The sequence below is a fragment of the Rattus rattus genome, chromosome 6 (assembly GCF_011064425.1).
Source record: "Rattus rattus isolate New Zealand chromosome 6, Rrattus_CSIRO_v1, whole genome shotgun sequence".
Taxonomy (NCBI): Eukaryota; Metazoa; Chordata; class Mammalia; order Rodentia; family Muridae; genus Rattus; species Rattus rattus.
Genome location: NC_046159.1, coordinates 26,213,902 through 26,239,698, shown reverse-complemented (window position 1 = coordinate 26,239,698; position 25,797 = coordinate 26,213,902). Strand labels below are relative to the sequence as shown.

Genomic DNA, 25,797 nt, shown 5'->3' with positions numbered 1-25,797 from the left:
TCACAATGAGAGCAAAAAATGTCGCCCCTAGCTTTCTCCTCAGCTTTAAGACGGCTCCCTTACAGAGCCTGCTCCTACAGAGGTGAGCTAATGCTGCCTCCTTGTTCAGCTGTCTGCAAACCCCCATCTTTCTGTGTATGATAAACGCGCTTGCAGTGTGCTGCGGCCCCTCCATCAGAGCTCAGAGCTCGGCTCACAAATCTAAGCCTTTCTGTGTGTCTGTCTTTCTCCCCTCATCCCATCCCAGGAGCCACAGGAAGCTATGGAGCCCAGTAAGGGCAGGTTAAGGCGATCAGTGCCCCACACTACATGCATTCAGAGCAAAGCCAATGTGGAAAACGACAGAAGAAAGTGTGACTTCAAGCCTCTGGCCTCCGGGAGACAGGAGAGACTGCGTTGTCTGGGAGGTGCTAGAGTGGGTGTGCTTGGCTTTGGACACTGGTCCTTAGGGAGTGGGCACGGAGCAATTTCTTTATTTAGCTTCTTTGATGCCAGCTCTCCATTTCCTATTTCATGGGCTATCCCCTCAATCTCCTCTCCTCCTCGCCTCTAAACCAAGCATCCAGAGACGTCAGTTAGTCAGATGTAGCTGACCAACAGTATTAAGAAAAAAGGAAAGCTGTGTGGTGGTAAACCTCTAGACTCTCAGCACCCGGGGGTGAAGGAGGGAAGATCAGGAGCTCAAGGCCAGACGATGAGAAAGGAAGGGGAGGGAGAGAGGGAGACAGAGGGAATGGAGTTTGTGTCCTATCAAGTGACTACACAGTAAGACAAAGGCAGGAACCCCAAGTCTGTTAGTCAGCGTTTCTTACTTTATTTTTTACTTATTTATTTTTTAAAAATTTCTTGAGACAGTATTCTGCTGTGTCCTGGGTTGGCCTCAAACTCAAAATCCTGTCTCAGCCTCCAGAATGCTGAGATTAGGGCTATGTGCCACCAAGTCTAGATCTTGGGCCCGACCTAGTAAGAGGTCCTCCAACATTCAGGGGGACGAGCCTTTCACACACGGGCCTCTGCAAGACAGTCAACATCCAAGCTACAGCAGCAAGAGACCTGACAAATGCCAAGGCTGTGGAAGAGACAAGGGGAAGCTAGAGAAGGATTCCTCTCTGGGGACAGAATGTAAATAGTACCGACTAGACATTACTAGACAGAGCCCACATGGGCGTGGGGGGACGGACAGCAGGAGAAGGAGACACCCACCATACTTAGAGAATGAAATGCCACAAACTCTTCAACCCAGAAGAGTACCCATGTACCACTCCCCAAACCTCCCATCACGGGACTTTTAACACATTCCATATAAATCTTCACAAGACACAATTTAACAAATATTAGGATAGTTTTTAATTTTTTTTAAAAAAGTCCCAAAGTCTTCTGGGCAGCACTCTAAAACACAGTAAACACTATCGAGAGTGTGAGTCACACCCCTCCCTGGCAGTGCTCCCATCAGTGCGACCACAGGCTCTCCAAAGTTTCACACAGTCTTACACTGTGCCCTGTCTTAAAAGTCCTTACGAGGCAGGTGTGATGGCGTGCACCTTTGATCCCAGCACTGGGGAGGCAGAGGCAGGCAGATCTGAGTTCCAGGACAACCTGGGCTACACAGTGAGTTCCAGGACAGCCGGAGCTACAATAGTGAGTCCCTGTCTGGAAGTAAAAAGGTCCTCCCTGAGAGGACACTGAGGCACAGAGGTAAAGGGACCAGCATGAGGTCAGACTGCAAGAGACGCACAGGAAGGGCCCAGAAGCCCATCCCTCCTCTGAAAGGGCTTTCTGTAGTTACTGAAGCTGTGGTCTTCTTTGTCCCAGGAAGTAATGGCGAGAGACCAGGCTCGGACTTGATGCCTGTGGCCCAGACCACGGACGGCCTGGCACACAGGAGTCCCTGAGGTGCATGTTCCAACGGCCCCCTTCGCCTCTGCTACATCTCCTTACGCTCAAGCCCAACCCTCCTGGTGGAAAACCAGCTGCACAGCTTCATTTACATCATGAACGATGTGGGAGGCCTCTAGGAGCTCTGGATTGAAGCTGAAGTCTCGGTGCCCGTGGAATGGGAGCTCTGCCCTTCCAGGAGTAGGTGCTTGGGAGCCTGGGTCCTGAGAACTGTATATACCAGTGCACACCAGGATGGAAGCACAGCTCTGGGCTGCTGAAGGCCGCTGCTTCTCTTGTCCATCAGCCCGTTGCTCCTTCTCTCCACCATTTGCCATTTGCAGGTACTGATGGAACAGGTTGGCCCCGTAGACATCAGACATAGGGTTATCACTGGCAGGGCAGCAGTAGCAGAGGGCAAAGAGGAGAAAGCCTAAGTTTAATGTTTCAAAGCTACAGAACAGAGATGAGCCTGGGGGCAGTGTGACTCAGCTGCAGGGAAGCCAGGGTGTGGGCAGAGAAGAAGCCGTGAGAATGGAGATGTAGTGGACTTACCCTATAGCATACAGCTTCCTGATGGGGGCGGCCCAGCCCCGCCTCTCAGCCTGCTGCCTGATGACGTCCTCTGCATACCGGTAAGTGAGGATGCTGGGCTTGCCCATCAGGCCCTCGTACTTCAGCTCATTTCCTGTAATTTTCCGGTAGATGGTTTCCAGGCAGAGCAGGAAAGTGCCATGACCAAACCTGCCCAAGGAGAGATCGCAGCAGCTCAGCCTTCCGGCCGACCTGCCACTCTCTAAGCCAACTCTGTGCAATCAACCTGCACTCCCTTCCCCATGGTCATTTTACATGAAGAAGCTGGGGCAAGAGCAGATTTCCCCAGGGAGCAAAACCAGGGTGAAAACCCTGAAAGTCCCACTCCCAAAACACAGTGCTCTGGATTTTTAAAAATCAATACTGTGCATGTGATGTGCCACTGCAGGGGCACTGCAGGGGCACTGCGAGGGCGGAGGACAACTTCTTGGAGTCAGTCTCTCATTCCAACTTTATATGAGCTCCAAGGCTCAGACTCAGGTCGTCAGCTTGAGAGCAGGCGTTTACCCACTACACCATCTTACCGGCCCCCAAACCTAAGATTGGGTGCTGTTCTACAACTGTTGGCTGCCAGAGTTGTGCTCACTGCCTCCCCTGAAGTTAGGTGTGGTCACCTGTCTACACATTACACAAGTAAGCCCCACTCGACAGTCAACAAGCAGAGGTGCTGGGCTAGCCGTGACAGTGTCCTGGAAACAAGGAGGCATGCCCTTCCCGACCTTACTCTGACCTCACGTGGCCCCCAGAGCTCAGGGCTCTTTCCCAGCTGATGACACCTTGGCTGGTGCCACAGCCTTCAGCACGGGGAGCTGACAGGAAATAGGTCACTGGGGCGTGCTCCGTCTGCCTCCTTGCTTCCCAGCAATCAAAGGGAGCAGCTTTGCTCCACAATTTGCTTCCTATCACAATGTTAGGGTCACCACAAGCCCCAAAGCAATAGAGTAGAAGTTAATCTTCCTCCTCTCAAGTTGTTTATTCAAGTATTCTGTCAGCCTTGCAAGCAAACAGCCCCCTCTGCTGCTTCCTGCTGTCTGATAGGATGGCTGACACTTGGGCAGCCATTCTGGATGACACAGGCGAGGCCTAAGGCCTAAGGAGCACCCTGCAGAAAGACGTGTGCGTCCTTAATAAAGAGCTGAACGCAGGCCCAGATTGCTAACTCCTTCAATAAGAAAGCCAGCACACCAATCTCAGGTAAAGTGCTTCTGTAGTCCCTCCTCAGTGCCAACCTAACAGACACTGCTCTTAGCACGCTATATTCAATATCACTCACTCACATGCAATTCCACTTTCTGGCTGGGTCATGCCTTTGATCTCCGTACTTGGGAGGTCAAGAAGAAAGCAGATCTCTTGGAGTTCAAGTACAACCTGTCTTATACAGGGGACTCCAGGCCAACTGTCAGAACTGACCCATGGTGAATAATATCTTAGGGAACTGTGAGAGGGGCTCCAGGAGTAAAAGAAGAGGTGCATTTTGTTCCTGGATTATTCTTGGACGTGACTCTGTGCCTCCTGTGACAAACATTTACAATGAATTTACAAGACGTGCCTACTCTTGTTGGATGTCAGATCATAGCTACAGGACCCAATCTGGTCAGTGAGCCCTGAGTCTGGGCTTGGCCTCTGCCTTGCTTTCATGCTTTCCCAGATATAATCTATAGCCCGTGCCAGACAATAGTGTTTAAACTGGCTGCCCTGAGAAAGATCTGAGAAAGGGCTGCATTGTTAATATTTGTATGTGCTTCCTGGTGTTTATTTACATGTTTGTCTGAACTCAGTTGGATCACTGCTTTCTTTGCCACAGTTGTATATAAAAGTACACTGAGACTGAAGTAAGGCTGTCCACAGCATTAGACTTTAGTCCACCCCATTCTTTCAAGTTCTCAGATGCCAGGTCTCCAAGAATCAGATTTGCTAATTGGCCAAAGTCAACACCAATCAGGCTACAGTGAGACCCTATCTCAAACAATACAACATTACAACAACAGAAGAGCTCCGTTTCCTTTTCGTTTGGTTTTATTTTATGAAGCAGGATTTTGCTGTATCCCAGGTTGGTCTGGAACTACACATGAAGCCCATGCTGGTGCAAACACGTGGTTCTTCTCTTGCCGGAATTACCACTGTGTACCACAGCAACCAAGCACTTTGAGATTATGGAGTAGAGCCAGACATGGTGACGCGTGCCTGTACACCCAGCACGCAGAGGCTGGTGGAGGATAACTATGATTTTAAGGCTAGCCTGGACTACATTATGAGTCACAGACAAATCAAAGCTACGAAGTGAGACTCTGTCTCAAAACAATACAAAAATAATTGTGTGGAAAAAAGTCTCAAATATGGCTTCTTTGAACAACAATAACAACAAATCACCTCAAATCTCGTCCATGAACTGTTTTCCCTGTGCTTCTCAACCCACAGCTACATGCCTGACTCTCCTGCCTGGTCCCCATCTGGAATCAACACATCCTAACTGTGGTGGTCTGAACAGGTAGAGTTTGAATGTTTGGTCCATGGGGAGTGGCACTATTAGGAAGTGTTGCCTTGTTGGAAGAAGAGAGTCACTGTGAAGTCCTATGTTCAAGCTCCACCAATCTAGAAAACAGTCCCTTTCTGCTACCTGCCAGTCAAGATGTAGAAGTCTCAGCTCCTCCAGGACCATGCCTGCCTGGACACTGCCATGCGTCCCACCATGAAGAGAATGGAGTAAACCTCTGAAACTGTAAGCCTGTCCCAATGAAACGTTTTCCTTTATAAGAACTGCTTTAGTCATGGTGTCTCTTCAAAGGAATAAAACCCAAACCAAGGCACTAACTCAGAGAAAATATCTAACCTCAGGCTATAAAATACACCTCTAAATGCCACAGGCACTATGGGGGAATTGAGGCAGGAAGGTAATGAGCTTAAGTCAACTTGGGCTATATGGTGCCATCCTAGCTCACAGAAAGAGAAAGAAAGGGAGGGAGAGAGGGAGAGGCACAGAAGGGAAGCCATGCCTCTCTGAGGCTGAGTCTTGGGTCTAGACTACCCTCTGCTGACTATATACAGCGTCTGAAGTCCATGACAGAGTGAGAAGATACTATATTCTGTCATCAGCTGGCTTCACACCCAGGCACCCTGAGGGCCACGAAAGAGGTATCTACAGCCCAGAAAAGTCCAGGACCCAGGTGCCACGCAGCCGGTCTCAGCTCCTGGCGATACACCATGGGAATACCCTGGTTGTGGTCCTAGCTTTCCCATCCCTAGGGTGCACATATAAAAGCAAACAGAGAAGTGACAGGACCAGCTCTAGGAGAACCTTGAATGCATACCCACTGATAGCCCTCAGAGCTGCCCATTTGATGGAGTGTTGAGGTCCTCAGGGATGGGGCCCATATTAAAAATCACTCACATCTTTATGCTCAGCACTCTGTAGCTTTAGTTTAATAACTGACATGAAGTAACTCTTGGAAGCTTTCGCTCTCAGAAGCCAGGTTATGGTGGTGCTTCCAAGGCTCATGAGGGAAAAGTCAGGAATACGATGTCCTCACCTGGGCATGCTGGCCTCGGCCATCCACAGGAGATCCATGTTGCTGGCCAGGACAGGAAGGTGAGGATACGGAGCTGTCGCCAGGCCAGCTCCAGGGTATCCATTGCTAAGAAGGACATCTATAATCAGCTGCAGGTTTGTCTCCCAGCGGACTGGCTCCCCAAGAAGGAGGACCCCTAAAAGTCAAAGGCACAGGATGAAGGAGCAGGGTGCTTGCCCTGCCCTTTGTGATGGGTAGGTAGAAGGCCCTTCAGAGACCACAGAGGCCTGTTAGTAACACCTACCCAGAGCTGGAGGTCTTTACTAAGGTGCACATCAGAAGGGCCCTGGCCAAGCCACGTCCCAGTGTACCCTGGGTGAACAGAGCCCAGGGCCTAGCAAGGAACACCCTAAAGGTGTCCTTTGTGTTCCCTGCTGTCTCACAGAAGCAGTAGATCTCACACTGCTGTTTCTGTGGATGGGGCTCTACCCACCATACCTGTATACACCATACCTCACCCCACAAGCACCACTGCACTCTACAGGGGCTAGCCTCCCTCAGCCACACCTCTGAGCCATGCATGAGAACTTGGAATGAGGAAGCCCTGAGCTCTGATCCTAACAGCCAAGACTCCTGTGGAACGGTGGTAGTTACCCACTGCTAAACTTCAGTTGCCTCAACTATATCCGAAATAAAAAGAAACATGGGCCCTGGAAGTACGGCTCAGTAACCAAGGACTTGCCTAGCAACCCTAGCAATACAAAATAAACAATAACAACTAAGGCTGGCATGACAACACACACACACACACACACACACACACACACACACGACAGCACTACCACTTGCGAGGTGGACACGGATGCTAAATAAGCTCACCCTCGGCTACTGATCAAGCCACAAATCAGAAGCCAGTGATTACTACATGAGATCTCTTCCCCAAAAAAGATCAAGGCCAGTCCAGGCTACAGAGTGAGGCCTCTGTCTCAAAACAAAGCAAAGTAAGGGGACAGAGCGCGCTCAGTGGTTGGAAACATTTTCTGCTCTGGCGGAGGACCTGAGCTCAATGCCCAGCACCCATGTCCAATGGCTCACAACCACCTCTAAGGATCCAAATGCCCTCTTTTGGCTTCCACGGGTTCCTGAATACATGTGGCATGTACACAGACACATAAAAGTAAAAAATAAAAGTGTGAACCGGCACCCCCTTTAAATCTTAGCACTCAGGAGACAGGAAAAAGTGGCTCTGTGAGTCTGAGGGTGGCCTGATCTACAGAGTGAGTTCTAGGACAGCCAGGGCTAGGTAGAGGCCCTGTATCAAAACAAATATTTAAAAAATAAAGTTAAGGGGTTGGGGATTTAGCTCAGTGGTAGAGCACTTGCCTAGGAAGAGCAAGGCCCCTGGGTTCGATCCCCAGCTCGAAAAAAAGAACCAAAAAAAAAAAAAAAAAAAAATAAAGTTAAAATTGGAAGATGGAGGACACGTTCTGATGGTCACAACTGAACACTCAGCAGAGCATTTACACAGGCAAACCTGTCCCATCCCAGCACGACCCGAGGTCCACCCCAGTGTTCACCCATAACTGCTGGAGCAACTCCATCTTATGTCTAACCACAAAGTATCTACTTACTTATTCTTGCGTGGATGAGTGTTTTGCCAGCATGTATGTACGTGCACACCTGGTGCGAGTTTGTGGACGACTAAAGAAGGCTCTTGATTTATCAGGAACTGAATCTACAGACGGTTGTGAGCTACCATGTGGGGGCTGGAACTCAAACCTAGGCCTGCAAAACCTAGGTTTTACCTGCTACGCCATCTCTCCAGCCTTCCAAAGTATTTTGTATAGTTTTAACAGTTTTTAAGTGATCATACAATCAACCAAGAGACTCCAAATATTTCTTAAAAATTTACCACGAGGGGGCTGGAGAGATGGCTCAGTGGTAAAGAGCACTGACTGCTCTTCCGGAGATCCTGAGTTCAATTCCCAGCAACCACACAGTGGCTCATAACTACCTGTAATGGGATCCAGTGCCTTCTTCTGGTGTGTCTGAAGTATACTCACATAAATAAATAATTCTTTTAAAAAAATTTACCACAAATTAGCTGGGCAGTGGTGGCACACAACTTTAATTTAGCACCTGGGAGACAGAGGCAAGCACTCTGTGAGTTCAAGGCCAGCCTGGTCTACAGAACAAGTTCTAGGACAGCCAGGGCTACACAGAGAAATCCTATCTCCAAACAAAACAGAGCAAAACAAACAAAAACAAAAAACAAACGAACAAAAAACCCCAAGAACTCCATTTTAGAAATCAACTCCCGTGGCAACCCTGCCCACAGGTCTGTAAAATACGACCTTATCTGTTGCTGGAACACTCCAGGTCGCTCAGTTTAGAACAATCATTTTACTTCTCAGATAATTATAATGCCAATGTCTCACCAAGATATTTTCCTATCAATCCCTGCACTAAACTGCTTTGTTTGGTTTTGAGATAAGAGTCCCTGTGAAGCCCAGATAGCCTTGACCTCAAATGCCTCAGCCCTACAGGGGGAGGCTTCAAATGTGCACCACTAACTGGCCACCGATTACTTTCTGATGTGACTCATGGGAAAGGTATTTTACTTCAGGATGGCAGTAAGAAGTTACAATGTCTTTCTTGTCCAAGGGAGACCTAAGCGACACTACACTAGACTGTCCATACCTATGACTTCCTGAGAGTTACTGTGCTTCTAACTCTTCAAGTTAAGCACTGCAGAGAAGGAGAAACCCCCAACACTGTCTCATGATGTGCACTGACGTGCACCATCTGCATAAGAGTCTGAAAGGAGAGAGGGAAAACAAAGAGCCCACACCTGCCCGGGCACAGGGCCTCTTTTACCTTCAATGGCAGGGAAGTCACTCCTCGGGCGCTGCCAAAAGACAAAGAAGTGCCATCAGTGCCAGCCACTTTCCACCCCTGGGGCATCGAGTCTCCAGAGTTGAGGAGAAGGAAAGACAGGTCCCCCGCAGGTCAGAGACCACCCACAAGGACCAGCTCAATCGAAGAAGACGATGACAAAACTGAGGAAGAAGCAGCACCAGGGAAAGGAAGCCATGGCCCAGGGAAAGGAAGCCATGGCCCAGACTGGACCCCATCCCTGCTGAGGGAGGCATGTGGAACGTTGGCCAAGAGGGGTGCTGGCCAGCTGTGCTTTTCCAGCCCAGACAGAGAGCAAAGGCCTCTAGAGTCAGGGAGCTAAAGGGGGAGGTAGTCTGTGAGAGGGGAGCTCTCTGGGCGTTAGAATTCTCATCCTTACACCAGTTCCAGAGGCGTTCTTTCTCCTTACGAGCCGTGGGTTCACTCTTCCCTGAACCACTGCAGTCCTGGCTGACGTGAGTCAGCTCTCCTGTGCCAGGCTCAGCCTTGGAGCTGTTCTGAGATGTGTCCCATTCTATATTCTGCTTCTTCTCAGAAGTTTAGTGACTCAGAGAAAGCTCTCAAAGGACAGGATCTGCTCTATAGCTAGAAAATCCTGGTAGGAGAACTTATAATCTATGGTCTATTAAATTAATGAAGTAAGCCTATCTGTCTGTAAGTATATTTTATCAAATCCTATATTGTTAACATAAACTATCAAATGTATAAAAGATCTTATGAAGGACAGGCCAAGAGGCACTGTAGGAGACAGGCCATCATATTCCAAAGGATCAAAGAGTGGCCTGGAACTGAAGACTCCAAGATGTAAGAAATCACGGCTGAGTACAGCTTAGGTGGCAGGGACCTCCGAAGTCTGCACAACCTAGGTTTGGCCACCCAAAACAAATGAAGCTGCTTTCTTCAACAACGAGCTGAACAGCAAGGGCAGCGGGAAGACAGTCATCAGTGTTTCTCTTCTCACAAGGCAGCCTGGCTGTGCTTCAGGGTAAAGGAGCAGGAGTGAGTAACTTACAGAGGAAAACCCGGGGAAGCCACCAAAGTGCACTGTTGACCTAAGCAAAGGCCCAGACTCTGAACAGAGTTGCTAGGTAATTCCTGCAAAGCAGAAGGCCAGAGAGTGGAGCCCACTGCTTCTCTCGGCCACCCTTACCTACCCAGGGACACAGCCCTCTGCAGACACACCACTGCAAGAAGGCAGTGCAGAAGCACCGTAAACCAACATGCAGCTCCTTACAGAAGGCGGCCACATCAACCGAGGAATTCACTCCAAGAACAAACAGGAAGACAACCACAAAAAGAGCCCAGGAATACAGTGAAGGGTGAAGTGACCCACCCTGTCCTTATTACCATGGTCTTCGGCCGCCGCTGAAGGTCCACCATGTCCAGCTCTGGGAAGGCTATTCGCAGATCATCTACTGTCACCACATTCTGGAAGCCTAGTCTGTAGCAAGATCAGGGAAACAAAGCTACACAGTTCTGGGAAGATGCTTTTATAGATAGGTCAGGTGACAAGAGGGCAGACCCAACCCAGTCCAGTCCAGACCATGGCAGGCAGGCAGGCAGGCAGGCGGGCGGGCAGGCAGGCAACTATCATAAACCTAACAGGCACCAAGTGCAGGCCATGCAGGCCGGGACTGCATAGACAGAGCAGACGAGTGCAACACCAGTGCAATCCCTTGGCACTCACTAGGGCATATTCCAGGTACTAGATTCTAGCTACACCAGCAAGACCCAGAGAACAAGAGGCCAAAACCCCACTGTGGACTCAAGGAGCTTCTGCCATGCCAGGGCCACTCAAACTGGTGCTCTGTGATCCTAAGTACTGGGTGGGGAGGAGCTAGGCAAAATCAAATAACTGGTGAATTGCTATTTCCTCTGGATTGAAACATTCCCTCCTGGAGGGAGGTGGGAACCCCTGAAAGTTACCAGATCCACAACCTCCCTCTTGTACTGCTTAAAGTCCCCTCCCCCATATGGCTATACAAGATTGTGGGGGAAGAGAGACTCCCATTAGCTGAGCTGCTGCAGGCCGTGCAGGGAGCTCCCAGAATGCAGCTCTTATCAGCCACCATTCAAGCCTCTCAGGATTTTCTGAGGCGTGCCCTTTGGTGAATTGGTTGCCTTTCACGCCAACTAACTGCCTGGTTCATTAAGTCAATTGGTCTGGCCTTGTCTCCCTTTCACATCTCCCCAGGAAAAGTCACACAACAGTCAAATAATTAGAAGAAACTACAACACTGACCGTCAAACCCCATTCAGCAAGGAAGGGACTGTCATGCAGAAGACCATGCTGACTCCAGCCTGTTCTCCTCCATCTCCTGTCCCTAACTCCATCCTACCTTAACTAGTCTCAAATGACACTCAAAACCAGGATGAAATGGTCACTCTAACAGCTCCACCCAGCAGCAGTAAAGCCTGCAGCAGCTCTCCACTGCTGAGTTCAGGAGCAGATTGTCCACCCCCAGCCTATCTTTCTGTCCTCTAATGCCCAAGTCTTTACCCCCTGCTCCAGAGGTCCCCCCCTCTGAACTTCCATGCCCAAACCTGGAGTCAATCTCAACCTCTCAGCCCATCTTTTCAATTTTAAAAATACATTTATTTAGCTGGGGAGGGCGCATGTTGGATGGCAGGGGACACCTTAAGAAGTCGGTTCTCTCCTCCCACTGTGTGGAACCTGGGGACTAACTACGGTGGTTAAGCTTCGAAGCAAGTGCTTTTACCTGCTGAACCACTGCCCTGGCCCTAAGCCATCTTTTCTTCTTTGTGGTACCTGGGATTCAAACCAAGGCCTCATGACGATACCAGGTACTCTCCAACTGAGCTCATGCCCAGCCCTTGTGCTGTAACAGTTCATCTCTTTTTTAATTACATTTATTTGTGGGGATTATGACCATCAAAGAACAACCTGTGGGAGTCAGTGCGCTCCTTTCACACACAGGTGGCCAGACTCGGTCACAGTGCCCTCATAGCTGAGCCTGCTTCCCGCCTGTGATGACTGTCATCTTGACTGGACCTACATTCACCTAAGAGACATGAAGTGTTGACTAAGTCAGGAATTGGAAAGGGTTAACTGAAGGGGAAAGATTCTCGCCAGAGTAGGGGCACTTTTTGGAGATGGTCAGATATAAGAGGTCTGAGGAATTCCAGCATGTACTGAAGTTCTCTCCAGGACCACTCGGGCTTTCAGTGCCAGCAGCTTTTCAGTGCTGAGGGCTTGATTGGTGTGGACTGAGCAGCTACAGAGTTCTTAGGCTCCCTATCAGTAGACAGCCATTTCTGAACTACCCAGCTCCTACTGTGTAAGCAAAGTGAATAAATCTCATTTATGTCTATCCTATCAATTCTGTTCCTCTAGAGAACACCCGCTCTCTTACACATTCCTCTGTGGTTTGTGGGTATGTTTTCCCTTCCTAAGCATGACGCCCCCGTGTAAGTCACATTCCCCATGCTCTTACCAGGGTCCCAATCTGCCTTAGAGCACAGCCTAGCATGGTTCCCAGGAAGCATCCAGGGCATATGAACAAGCTGCCTGAGGATAGTGACCGTGTCCTTTGCTTTCTGAGTACACATAACCAAAAGTACACTAATCCAAAACAGGAGCTGACGAGGAAGGATGAAGGCTAGCGAGATACTCCCACTGGAGCAGTGGTTCTCAGTTTCCTAACGCTCCAACCCTTTCATACAGTTCCACATATGGTGGTGATCCCCAGGCATAAAGTCACTGTCATTGCTACTTCATGACTGTAATCTTGCTACTGTCATAAATCATAATGAAGAATCTAGTGTTATCTGATGTGTAACCCCTGTGGAAGGGTCATCCGACCCCCAAAGGAGTCACAACCCACAGGCTGAGATTCATTGACTTAAAAGATTCTTGAATTCTTATGGAGACACACCAGATCAAGATTCCTCAAGATTAGGACAAAGGACTCTGCACACTAGGTTTTGCGGATAGCTCTGATGTGGTCTGTGGTCTGCTGCCAACAGTCTCAAGGGCTGACCACACAAAGCATTTATCCTGGTTTCCCAACATCCCACTGCACAACTCTGGCACCTCAGGCCTTCACCCTCCTCTCCATCCAGAACAGCAACACGAAAAGGATACGCTCTGGCATTTTCCACCAGGGGTCCCTGTCCAGACACTAGCATCCGCTTGTTGTGGTACTGCACGAAGAGTTTCATGGGGCTGTGAGAAAGAATGACTTGGTCTGGATCCACCTACAGAGACAACCAAGGAACAGGAAAGCAGAGGAAGATAGGGTTGAGAGAAAATAACAGGGAGATAGCCACTGGGGTCTGTCACTGGGGAGTGGGGCAGGAGGGGGCTAAAAATAAAACGCTGGGGTTGGGGATTTAGCTCAGTGGTAGAGCACTTGCCTAGCAAGTGCAAGGCCCTAGGTTCGGTCCTCAGCTCCGGAAAAAAAATAAATTAATTAAATAAAAAAACAAAACAAAAAAAAAAAAAAAACACTGTAAAAGCTTCTCCTAGCACCTGACACTTGCTAAGACTTAGCCACATAACAACAAGAACTTACCTAGGGCTGGAAATGTAGCTCAGTGACAGAGTACTAACTAGCCCAGCCTGTGGGAGACCGTGGGTTCAACCAAATAGGGAATCGCCAAATTTAATTCTCAACACACAAAATAAGAGCAGCATTATCAGATGTAAGATCCTGCTGAGCTTAGCTTAGAGACCCCTCAGAGTTCTTAATACCCGTGCTGGAAACCACAGACTGCAACCATGGTCAGAATACATCTGTCTTGGACGCAGACACTGCGTTTTCACTTCTACTTAAAAACTGGGCTTACCCTTACCTCTGCAGCAGTCTAAAAAGCGAGTATCCTGTCACTGACTCATACCCCAGCCCAAGGTCTAGTTTGTGTTGTATGCATGTGTGTGTACATGTATGTGAGAAGATGCATGTGTGGAGAACCTGAGGCCAACCCTGGGTGTCTTTCTCAATTCTCTCCACACTCTACTTATTTTTTGAGTCTCTTACTCAACCTAGAGATCCCTGTTTTGCCAGACTGGCTGACAGGCTGTACTGGCTGGCCAGCGAGCCTCAGGGATACAACTGTCCCCAGCCCCTCCAGCCCTGGGATTACAGACATGCCTGCCACCAAGCCTGGCTTTTCAGGTGGGTGCTAGAGATGAAACTCAAGCACCTGACCTGCGGTGCCATCCCCGGGTCCCAAGACTTAGATTTTCAGCACTAGCTCCAACAGTGTAGTCTCTATTACTATTTTGATGGAGGTCTCACTACACAGCTCAGGCTGGTCCCAAACTTGTATTATCCTCTTTCCTTGGTCTCCTCTGTGCAAACAGAAGTGCTCATGACCACACCAGGTTCCTTGGAATGCTTTTAGAGCCCTTTATGGAAAAAAGGGTTTCAATATACTGGATTCAGTCTCTACCCTGGATTCGACCTCCACCAATCAGCCTTTATTGACTCTCTTGGTTACAAAGAACCCCTTCTCAAAACTTAGTTCACCCTTACCGAGCAGGCGCCTGCCCGACTACCTGCCCGTCTTGGATGCAGTGAGGAACTAACTACAAAGGGGAAAGCTGCTAGGCTTTCAGAGGACAGCACCCACAGAGAGGTACATCTGCAGGCCATGTGCATGGTTGCGATTTTTGTTATTTTCTTGACCCAAAGTCTATATGCAGCCCAAGTCACCTATAAGTCATAGGCTTGCTGCTTCAGCCTCTCAGGTACCTGCCACTTGTTCTATTACTGTTATTAATGAGAGCTGCTATTGCACAGCCCCATCTGCATTGTGGAATGGTGAACACAAGTGACCTTCACTTTCAGGGGCCAAACTTCTAGAAGAGTCATGAAGACAACAAACTAAACTGCTGGGCTGGGGACGCAGCTGGCTGAGTGCTTGCCGAGTAGGCATGAAGGAAGCCCTGGGTTTAATTCCCAGCACATAAAGCAGGTGTGGTGGTGCACAGCTGTGATCCCAGAATTAGTGAAGTGCGGCCAGACATCAGAGTCATCACCATCTACTAACAGATACACGAGTCCTCGTCTCAAACACAAACACTAAAGTGTAGGGGCAGAATCCTATCTCCGTCCCACCTCCCCCCGTAGGGTAACCCAGCCTGGTTTTGAACAAGGCCCATGAAGAGTGTGCACCGCTATCGCTAGTAACGCCATGCTGGGACCCAACTCTTGGCTTCACATGTACTAGGCACAAATCCTATCCTCTGAACCTCGTCCTCAGGCCCACAAGCTGGATTTCTGTGCTCGCTCAGTTGTGTGTGAAGAAGACTCTACTGATGTCATCGAAAGTCCAGGCTGGAACTGTGAGAACTTATGTAGTCTCGGACTCGCCTAACCAGGGGAGGGAGGGGTGGAGGGGACTTCCACTGCCCAGCTGTACCTCAGCCTAACCAGGGGAGGGAGGGGTGGAGGGGACTCCCACTGCCCCAGCTGTACCTCAGCCTAACCAGGGGAGGGAGGCGTGGAGGGGACTCCCACTGCCCAGCTGTACCTCAGCCTAACCAGGGGAGGAAGGGGTGGGGCGGAGGCTCCAGTAGGAATCTGGTTTGGGTTTCCATGCCTCTGGCTACTTCTTACCTTGCACTCCAGCAGGGCTGACAGCTCCTGGGCTTTGTCACGCTGTAAGATGTTCCCAGCATTTGTGACAAAAACCACAGGTACCCGCAGCTGCCCCTGGGAGTTTACCAGCTTGCTGAATGCTTCCAGAGCAGCTGGGATCACCCTGTGGCCTCGGACCAGCACTCCGTCAATGTCGAACAGTAAGCCAAAGGTGGGAGAACGCTACGAGGGGAGGAGAGAGAACCGGCATGAGTCAAGAGACAGAAGAAACTCAGGGAAAGAGACAATCTCTTTTAGGAAGGTCTGTCCTCAGCCCCCTGGTGAGCCATGGCATCAGGAAGCAAAAGGAGGCACAGCCTGCTTTCTTCCCTGCCCTCCTTTGGTGGTGCTAGAGACCAAGACTCTACCCCTGAGCTGCACCACAGCACGGGACTTCTAACTGGCCAAATCCACATGTAGCAAAGATGTTTAAGTTTACGGAACACAGAGCTACCTCCCTGAGGTTAACTCTGCACCAGGCACAGTGGCACGCACCGTATCCCCAGCACTCAGCAGGCAGAGGCAGGCATGTCCATCTTGGGCTACACAGTGACTCTGAAGCAAGCGCTGGGCACACAGCAAACAATACAAGCAATTTAAAACTGGAAATAGAGGGATCCAAAGAAACCACGAGCCCAGCACTTTAGTACAACCAGTTTAAATCTTCTCCTTTACTCCTTTTACCCCATAGCTGTTACTATTAAAACATAACTCTGTGCCCGGTTCTCTGTGGGAGATAAACATTTTAACCAAAAGCACTGGTCTTCATAGCCATCTTTGAGGGAAACACTATGCATATAGTGTTCTGCCTGGTTGTGCGTACTGTGCACCATGTGTGTATCTGATACCTGAAGAGGTCAGGCAGGGTGTCGGATCCCTTGGAACTGCAGCTACGAGTCACTGTGAGCCGTCGAGTGGACGTTGGTAATGGCACCCAGTGCTCATAACTGCTGAGCCATCCATCTGCCCCATCTTTTCTTCTTCCTTGTCCTCCCCCACCCCCACCCCTCACCTCTCTCTGTGTTTTGAGACAAGGCCTCACTTTGTGGACCTGGCCAGTCTGGAACTCACTACTTAGACACAGCTAGTGTGGAGTCTCTGAGATCCACCGCGGCCTTCCTTCCAATTGCTGGAATTGTGTGCCACTGTTGTGTGTCACTGCTGTGTGTCACTGCTGTGTCACTGCTGTGTGTCACTGCTATGTCACTGCTGTTACTGCTGTGTGTCACTGCTGTGTCACTGTTGTGTGCCACTGTTGTGTGTCACTGCTGTGTCACTGCTGTGTGTCACTGCTGTCACCATGCCCAGCCCTACTGAGGTTTCGCTGTAGTGCTCCCTTCGCCAGCACACACACTAAAACTGGAATGACAGAGATTAGCACAGCCCGGCCCAAGGACAGATTCCTGAAGCGTCCCTATTTGCACTGGCACCAGCATTCCCATCAGGACACTGGTGCCAAGAGTTTAACCCAATCCAAGTGATGACATACTCGGGGGAACTAAGTTTGAGAAGAGAACACCTTCAGTTCAGGTGGAAGGTGGTGTCCCGCATCCCCGACTCGTACGAAAGCGGCTTTTCTGAAAATGGATCCAGTATATGCTTTGAATTTTTTAACTAAAGTTTGAAGGGGGAAAGATTGTTTTAGAGGCTGGAATATACCTTAGTGGTAAGTATACTTGTCTAGTGTGCCTCAGGACATACGTTCAATTTCTAGCATCACTTTTCAAAAAGAAAAAATCATTTTATAATCATGTTCAGCGACGTACTCATAATCCTAGCACCTAAGAGGCCAACCTCAGTTGCAGAGTAAGTTCGGAGAGCCTGGGCTACATAATTTTATCTTTTAAAAAAATGTGTTCATCTTACTCTAACAATATACACAAAGTTTCAAACAAATGAAGCCCTTCAACTGCTACCAATAGCATTAAATATTTTAAGAGATTCTCAACTCTCCCAGATGGTCCGACTCTCACTTTTATGTTCTCTGGAAACGTACTACATACATTTAACAGTGCACCTGCCTACATGCACACATGTACAAATGCGATACTTCCACCTCACCATGTTTGTTTGTTTTGGTTTTTCCTTCGGAGCTGGGGACCGAACCCAGGGCCTTGCGCATGCTAGGCAAGCGCTCTACCGCTGAGCTAAATCCCCAACCCCCTTGTTTTGGTTTTTCAAGACATGGTTTCTCTGTGTGTCCCTGGCTGTTCTGGAACTCACTTTAGACCGGGCTGGCCTCAAACTCAGAGATCCTCCTGCCTCTGCTTCCTAAACACTGGGATTAAGACGTGGCCCACCGTGCCCAGCGGCCCATCTTATATTTTTTAGTTGGTGTCTCTTTGGTGACTTGCCGATTTCTAGACATAGTCCACTCCCTAAACATCATTTCTAGTTCCCTAACATTCCGAGTGAATAAACCAATAACACCATTCCATTGGTCATTCCTGAGGTAGAGGAAAGCATCTCTGTGACCTCATCTACACAGCAAGTTCCAGACAGCCAGGGACATACAGTGTGTCCTCAACTCAACAACGAAAAAAGTGAGTTTGGCCGGTGAAACGGGCCCGGCAGGTGGAGCACAAACCTGACACCGAGCTTCCTCCGCAGACCACACGTGCTAGAAGCAGCGTTAACTCCCCGGCTGCCCTTTTGAAAAACACAAGTCAACCTACATGGCCACTGGCACTGTATTTCATCCTTGCAATATAGATAATTATTAAACTTCATTAACTTGAATATTTAAAAAAATATTCAAGGCTGGAGACACAGTTCAGTGGTGGTATTTCTACCTACCATGCATGAGGCCTAACAAAAAGCTCAATTCTCATTGCCCTTTTTTTTTTTTTTTTTTTTTTTATATAATAAGACGGGGTCTCTTTTTGTAGCCCTGGCTGTCCCGGAACTAGCTCCTTAGACCAGGCTGGCCTGGAACTCATAGAGATCTGCCTGCCTGGGCCACGTGAGTGCTGGGATTAACAGCGGGCACCACCACTTCTATAGCCACTCCCCAATTTCTAAACATTCCATTTCTTAGTTTATAAACTGCCTGTTAATATAAAAGATGTTTCTCAGTTTTCAAAACAAATGAACTAGCCTAACCTGTCTGCCATTTCTCCTTTGTTGGTGCCAGCTAAGTCAAGCCACTCTCAGAACACATGAGGTCTACGCACAGAGCCCTATCAGTGGTGAGCAAGCCAGACCCAGGTAAGAAAAGGCACTGTGTCACAGGCCTGTAGTCCTCGCTCTAGGAGGTTGGGGCCAGAGCTCTACAATGAGACCTGTCTTAAACAAAAGCCCGCCTCTGCAGGGCTCTCTGCAGGCCTCATGCTGAGTTAACAGGCAGAATGGGAGCTAGTCTAGAAAACAAGCGCTGAGCAGCCGCATTCTACAAACAGGAATCCTTCTAAAGGTCCAACTTCTCAGAACAACTAGAGACAGAATCATGGACCTTACACATGCTAGGCAGGTTAGATCCCTAGCTCTGAACATTCTAAGCCTGATAATTACATGTATGGTAAACAGGCTGAGTTTCTGGGAAGAGAATTTTGAGCTATCAGTGAAAGCACTACATACTAAACTCACCTGTCAAAACTCTTTAACTAAGTGTGGTGGTGCGTGCCTGCAGTCCCAGCACTTGGGAGACTTACGGAGTGTGAATTCAAGGCCAGCCCAGGTTTCCTAGGGAAACAGTGTTTCGGAAACATCCAGACATCAGGTGGCTCAGTGGGTAGTGGCACTTGCTGAGTTAAATCCACAGAATCTATAAGGTAGCTGAGACCCTACTCCTGCAATTTGCCTCTGACCTTCACACATGAACTGTGCCATGCACACACACATGTCGCACACATATAATAAAATAATGTAAATCAAAACAAAACAACAGTCTCCCAAGGGCCCAATCAGTTGTGCAGGACGGGAAAAGCCCCTGACCACAGATGAGGAGAAAAGATACTTGAAAACACAGCCCCAGGACAGTCTATGCTGAGGAACGTGGGTAGTGAGAAAGGCCTGGACTAGTGGACCTCACCTGCAGGGATGAGGCTAACCACAGGCTCCTGTGCCTTGAAATCTGAAAAAGGAAAATGGCATCCTCAGGCCTGATCTCAGAGGAATCGTGCCTACAGAGAGAAGAACAGACTGAAGGGAATCGAGGTGAGGGACAAGAGGGGACCTTCTGCAACCAAGACAGCAATGGTAGGGATTTTATTTCAGGCAGCAGCAAGAATGGAGAAGTCAGGAAAATGGATGAACTGAGCTATCAATAAGTAAACCAGGCGCAGAAAGGCAAGCACCAGTTTTCCTCATATGTGGAATTTTAAAATTTTAAAGACAAGACAGGAAAGCAGGAGACCGATGGGAAGGGTTTCCGTTTTATTTACCCCGTAATCAATGTCCCTACTGCACTACCTGTGTGTAAGAAAGAGGTCACACAGAGACTCACTATGTTATATAGTTCACATACTCAAATGAAACACCACACAATGAGAGAGAAAGGGCACCTTTTACTAGGAAGGGAATTCGCCGGGAATTAAAAACTACTAAGGTGCAGGGGTAGGGAGAAGAGCAACAGGAATCGCTGTGAGTTTTATTGGGGCCCTGGGGACCATGAGAGAAAGAATGATGTTGATGTGCAGCAGTGAACCAAAGGGGAGCAGCGGGAGGACCTGTGGGGCAGGACTACAGATGGAAATGTCTGTCAGCTGAAGAGATGCTCGGTGGTTAAGAGCACTTGCTGCTCTTCAGAGGACCCAAGTTTGGTTCCCAGCACCTACACCAGCACCTCACAGCTGTCCACAACTTCAGCTCCAGAGCATGCGATGCCTCTGGCCGCCAAATGTATGTGCCCTTGGGTGCACAGGCCTACATGCTGACACACATACCCACACGCAGACACACACACCCACTTGCAGACACACACATACCCACTTGCAGACACACACACCCACTTGCAGACACACACACCCACATGCAGACACACACATATCCACATGCAGACACACACACCCACTTGCAGACACACACACCCACTTGCAGACACACACACATGCTGACACACACACCCACATGCTGACACACACACTCCCAGATGCAGACACACACATACCCACATGCAGACACACACACCCACATGCAGACACACACACCCACGTACACACACACACATGCTGACACACACACCCACATGCAGACACACACATACCCACATGCAGCACACACATACCCACTTGCAGACACACACATACCCACATGCAGACACATACACCCACACGCAGACACACATACCCACACGCAGACACACACACACATGCAGACATACACACTCCCACATGCAGACACACACATACCCACATGCAGACACATACACCCACATGCAGACACACCCCCCCACATGCAGACACACACACCCACATGCAGACACACATACCCACATGCAGACACACACACATGCAGACACACACACATGCTGACACACACACCCACATGCAGACACACACAGTCACTTGCAGACACATACACACACACACCCACTTGCAGACACGAATGTCCACATGGAGACATCCAGCTGGCTGCACATGATTTTTTGCTGTTATTGCAAACTCACAGAGATCCCCCTGCCTCCACCTCCTGAGTGCTGGGATAAAAGGCATGAACCAACACCACCTGGCAAAAAAATTTTTTTGAAAGTAGTTTTTTTGGAAGTGGGAAGTAGGAAGAACAGCGCCATTTAAGCGTGGAACACCTGAAACCTCAGAGAAGCAGCAGTCCAGGTAACATGGAAACCTCAGAGAAGCAGCAATCCAGGTAACATGGAAACCTCAGAGAAGCAGCAGTCCAGGTAACATGGAAACCAAGTAAGATCAGCGAGATGACATTATGACGTTCTGTGTCAGGTATGCTAAGAAGGAGACTAAGTAATGGCCTTATTTTCCTTCCATTAAGCAGGTAAGAGCTCCCAGGGGAGTGGCCTTTACCCAGCTTATGTACGCACAGTCTCCCAGGCTTAACCCATGGGCCAAGTTGAAGGTGGGGAGGAAAACTGAAAAAAGGGAGACACCAACTCAAATCAATAGGACCATCACTTCTAACCACCAGAAAATACCAGCCAGAGAGACGTATGCAGGAAACACACAAACAGAGCCAAAAGCCTCCAAGGCTGATCCCACTGCACCTTAGCTCAGGAGAGTATACTGGGCTCCAAGCCAAACATATAACAAACCTATTTCTATGTGTTCTATCAAACTCTGAGGAAGTGTCTTATCTCCAAATGCCATGTTACCTAACGACGCTGTATCCCCTCCCACCACGCCCCCCACCCCCAATACCAGCTACTAAAGAACGTGACCAATTATTACCTAACTTGTATGATGCCTGGGTTCTTTTCTCAGCTCCTTCCCCCTGATCAAAGAACCAACTTCTGAGAGAATAATGAGTCAAGGGCTTCTCTGCTGGCTTTACAAGTGCTGGGTCCTGAATCCCCATTCACACTGAGCAATGGGCAAAGCTGGCGCCTCTTCATTACTCCCTGGGCTGCTCCTGGGGGCAAGCGAGGGTTCTCGGAGGGACAGAGGCCTCTGTCTGGCCACACTGCACCCATCACCTACTTCAGTGTAATCAGAGTCCTTCGCTCATACCCAGTGGCTCTCAGGATCCCTGTGGCCCTTCCCTATTGCTCAAAAAAAGGTCTAATGGGCTCCTAACTCGGACTCGTGGGGAAACTTCAGAGTGACCACAGGAAGCCCTTACTTTTTTTTTCTTCAGAGTTTTGTCCTGATTTTATCATCTTGCTCTTCCCAGAGAGAATCGGCATATAGGCCTGAACAGATGAGAGGGTACAATTTCTCCATAAACTTGCCCTGACACTACGCTTAGGCCCCTCTAGGTCTTCAGTAATGGGTCTTGTGTGACCCAAAGGAGGGTGGGAAGCACTCCCCTCGAAATGTTTCCCGAAAGGTCAATCACTTCAACTTCATTTTTGTCCCACTGTGAATCCAAGCAACACTCTTCTGGATCCTGGAAACCAGGCCTGGTGGCACATACCTGTAATCCTAGCACCTAGGAAACAGAGGCAGGAGGATGGCTCATCAAGGATTTTCCGCTAGCCTGGTCTACAGGGTGAGTTCCAGGTCAGTGTGGGAACATATTGAGGCTTCTTACACACAACAACTTATAACTTCAAAATAAGTTGAGAGGAATTTGTTAGGCATGGTAGTAGCACTGTGGCTCAGTTTAAAACACCTCTTTTTAAAGGTTCCCACACAGTTTAGGGTTGAAATGATAAGAACCCCAGGATTTAAAGTCTTACAGCTGCAAAGCAGGAGAGATAAGCAGGCATGCCAAAACGCTGTAACTGTTTATCTGAAAGATAAAATTTGGAATTCATACTCTCTCTTAATTTTTGGAAACTCACAAAAAAAAAAAAAAAAAAAAAAAAAAAAAAAGCCCAGCAAGATGGCTGTTAAAGTTAAAACAGTTTGCTTTGTAAATCTGAAGACATATGAGTTCCATACAACACACACTGGAAGGTGAGATCCTCAAAGTTGTTCTCTAACCTACCTACATATACCTACTTCTCTCTCTCTCTCTCTCTCTCTCTCTCTCTCTCTCTCTCTCTCTCTCTCTCTCTCACACACACACACACACACACACAGATCATGATGATGATGATGATGATGGTGGTGATGATGATGATGATGATGATGATAAAAACTCCTTTGCCTTGACGGCTGCACTCCTGAGCCGTACACTGGTCATATTCAGTTACCTTTTTAGAAATACGAATCCGCGAGTCTTTACTTCAAACAGAAGTGGAAATGAATTAATTGCTGAGGAACATTCCTGACGCGCGGGAAGGAGCTGCGAACCCACGCAAGGCTGACCTGGGTTTGGTTCGGATCGTTTTCCTGGGACACGGACTCTTCCAGCGGGCGGAAGGTGAGCACCCGGACACCGCCTCGTAAAGGACCAAGGGTTCCGCGGCTCCACGGTCTCCAGGAGGGCGGCCCCAGGCCAGGATGCTCGGTGCCCCGCACGGCCCTCCCGCCCACCAGCCCTGGGAGTGCAGACCCCATGCGTCCTCACCTCAGCGCGGTCTGCGACGTAGCCCCTCCGGGGTCCGTAGCCCTGGAGCTCCGCGGACAGGCGCACAGGCAGCTTCCACAGACAGCGCCCGGGGCCGAGAACCCCCAGCCGGGCGAGCGCAGCCATCGCGCTCGTCGCGCGCACGCGTAGACTGCGGGTCTCGCCTACTCTGGAGCCCCCTCCCCGCGCACAACCGAGCAACCAATCAGCGGCCGCCCGCGCGGAGCCTCTCGGGGGTGGTAGTCCGACCATACTCCTTGGACTCGAATTCCGAGTGCGGAGCAGAGAGCGTGCGGGCGGCGTTCGCGTCTCTATAGTTGAATAGAGAGGCTCTGAGTCTCTCGCTTCGCCGAGAGGAGACTTGGGGTCAGCAAGTTGGTGAGCGCGGCCACCCGGGCTGGGAGGACAGACACCTGACCAATCAATGCATCTGCTGACTTCCGGAAGCGTGTTTCTCGGCCGAAGTCTCAACTCCAGAAACCTTGCTTGGTGACTTTTTGGAGCTGGGGCGACCGTGTGGAACTAGGCAGCCTGACCTTGAATCCGAGGTTGAGGAAGAAGAACTTTGTTTTGAGGCCCACGTCCTCTGACCTTCATCCAAAGAATGTTGAATGGAGTGCTGCTTTTTTTTGTTTTTTTTTTTAAGATTTTATTTATTTATTTATGCATATGAGCACACTGTCGCTGTCTTCAGACACACCAGAAGAGGGCACAGATCCCATTACAGATGGTTGTGAGCCACCTTGTGGTTGCTGGGAATTGAATTCTGGACCTTGGCAAGAGCAATCAATGCTCTTAACCACTGAGCCATCTCTCCAGCCCGGCGCTGCATCTTACTCTTTAAAATTCCTTTTATTCGGTAAACATGCATGACAGTCCTATTTCCTGTGGGCTCTGACCCAAAACCCGGGAAAGCCACATGTTGAATGATCTCCTTGATTCACACTTGGTAGGTAGGTGGGTATTGATGTGCGAAAACAAGGTGAAAATGGGTCATTGTCGGAAGTCAGATAATGTCAGAAGTCAGATAATGAATTCAACAAACATGTAATGTGACAGCTAAGCACTCTGCGGAGAGAATGCTTCAGTCAGTGGGGATAGGGGGGAGTGAGCCTACGGTGTATCTCACTTCAGTTGTGTGCATGGCTTCTCAGCTTTGAAGGCTAAGATCATAAATCACAGTAACCACTGTTGATGAAAAATTGGAAGATGTATTGCCGTTAGTCAAACCCGCCATGGCACACAGCACATTCCAGCCAAGAGATACAGCTGTATAGGTTTTTTTTAACCTCTTCCTGCTATTCAAATAAACTAATTTAGGAAACGGTGAGTGGTGGCTCATACCTATAATCCCAGCGCTCCAGAGGCTGGCAGGAGGATCACCCCAAGACATTGTCTAAATAATAGTAGTAGTAGTAGTAGTAGTAGTAGTAGTAGTAGTAGTAGTAGTAGTAGTAGTAGTAGTAATATAAAGAAACCGATTTAGCAGCTAGGAGCCTTTAATTGTATCCACACTTGTTCTAGTGACAGCCTCCTGTGAAAACATATTTTACCCCTCACCAGATAGGAGTCTTCAGAACTCAGTCTTCAACCCATCCTGCCCAGAGTGGGGATGCAAATGGTGAGAGTGCCTCTGAAAGCAACAGGATACATAAAAACATATGAGGGAGAAAGTGTAAAACACCACAGCTTCCGTTCTGAATGGCTACTGCGGAAGATCACTGAACTGTGTAGTCTGGGTCTGTGACTTTTTTTCTCCAATTCTTTTTATAATAAAGTTAAAAAACAAAAACAAACCTGGAACCTTGGGGCAGTGGTAGCCCTTGCCTTTAATCCCAGCCCTCTCAAGGCAGAGGCAGGAAAATCTGGTTTACAGAGGGGGTTTCCAGAAGAGCCAGGGCTATACAGAGAAGCCCTGTCTCACCCTCCTCTTTCCCTCCCCCTGAAAAAAAAAAGATTAATAACCAAAATACTAATGATCCTTTAAATCCTAAAAGATGATCATTTTAAAAATTGCTTAACCAGACTAAAAGCTTGCAAAAGTATCTTATGACTTACGGATAAATCATAACACCATAATTTCTTTTTTCAGATGTATTTTACTTTGTGTATATGAGTGTTTTACCTGCATGAGTGTTTGTGAACAATGAGCATGTCTGTCAGATCCCCTAAAGTGGGATTTGGACAGTTTTAAGTCATCATGTAGGGGATGGGAATCG

General features: G+C 48.9%; 1 protein-coding gene across 2 annotated transcripts; it reads right to left on the bottom strand.

Moving 5' to 3' along the window:
• Nucleotides 1-1,323: 1,323 nt before the first annotated feature.
• Hdhd5 (haloacid dehalogenase like hydrolase domain containing 5) lies at nucleotides 1,324-23,753 on the bottom strand. Of its 2 annotated transcripts, none has more exons than XM_032905772.1 (8): nucleotides 23,579-23,753; nucleotides 15,476-15,679; nucleotides 12,997-13,109; nucleotides 10,228-10,332; nucleotides 8,853-8,884; nucleotides 5,997-6,171; nucleotides 2,431-2,619; nucleotides 1,324-2,268 (listed from the first exon to the last, which is right to left on the bottom strand). In XM_032905772.1, exons 1-8 carry the CDS (start codon nucleotides 23,702-23,704, stop codon nucleotides 1,941-1,943), a joined length of 1,272 nt encoding a protein of 423 aa, XP_032761663.1. In that variant the 5' UTR covers nucleotides 23,705-23,753; the 3' UTR covers nucleotides 1,324-1,940. The 2 variants fall into 2 exon arrangements, with proteins under 2 accessions (XP_032761663.1, XP_032761664.1); XM_032905773.1 differs by having other exon boundaries at nucleotides 8,853-8,883; nucleotides 10,239-10,332; nucleotides 23,579-23,752.
• Between the last annotated feature and the right edge of the window lie 2,044 nt (nucleotides 23,754-25,797).

Excerpts from the sequence above, each read along its gene's own strand:
- Hdhd5 (XM_032905772.1), bottom strand. The coding sequence starts at position 23,704 with ATGGCTGCGCTCGCCCGGCTGGGGGTTCTCGGCCCCGGGCGCTGTCTG. Across the intron at positions 10,333-12,996 it reads CTGGTGGAAAATGCCAGAGC|ACTAGGCTTCCAGAATGTGG; the intron begins GTATCCTTTTCG and ends ATCTTGCTACAG. Across the intron at positions 2,269-2,430 it reads AGGAAGCTGTATGCTATAGG|TGATAACCCTATGTCTGATG; the intron begins GTAAGTCCACTA and ends CTGCCCTGCCAG.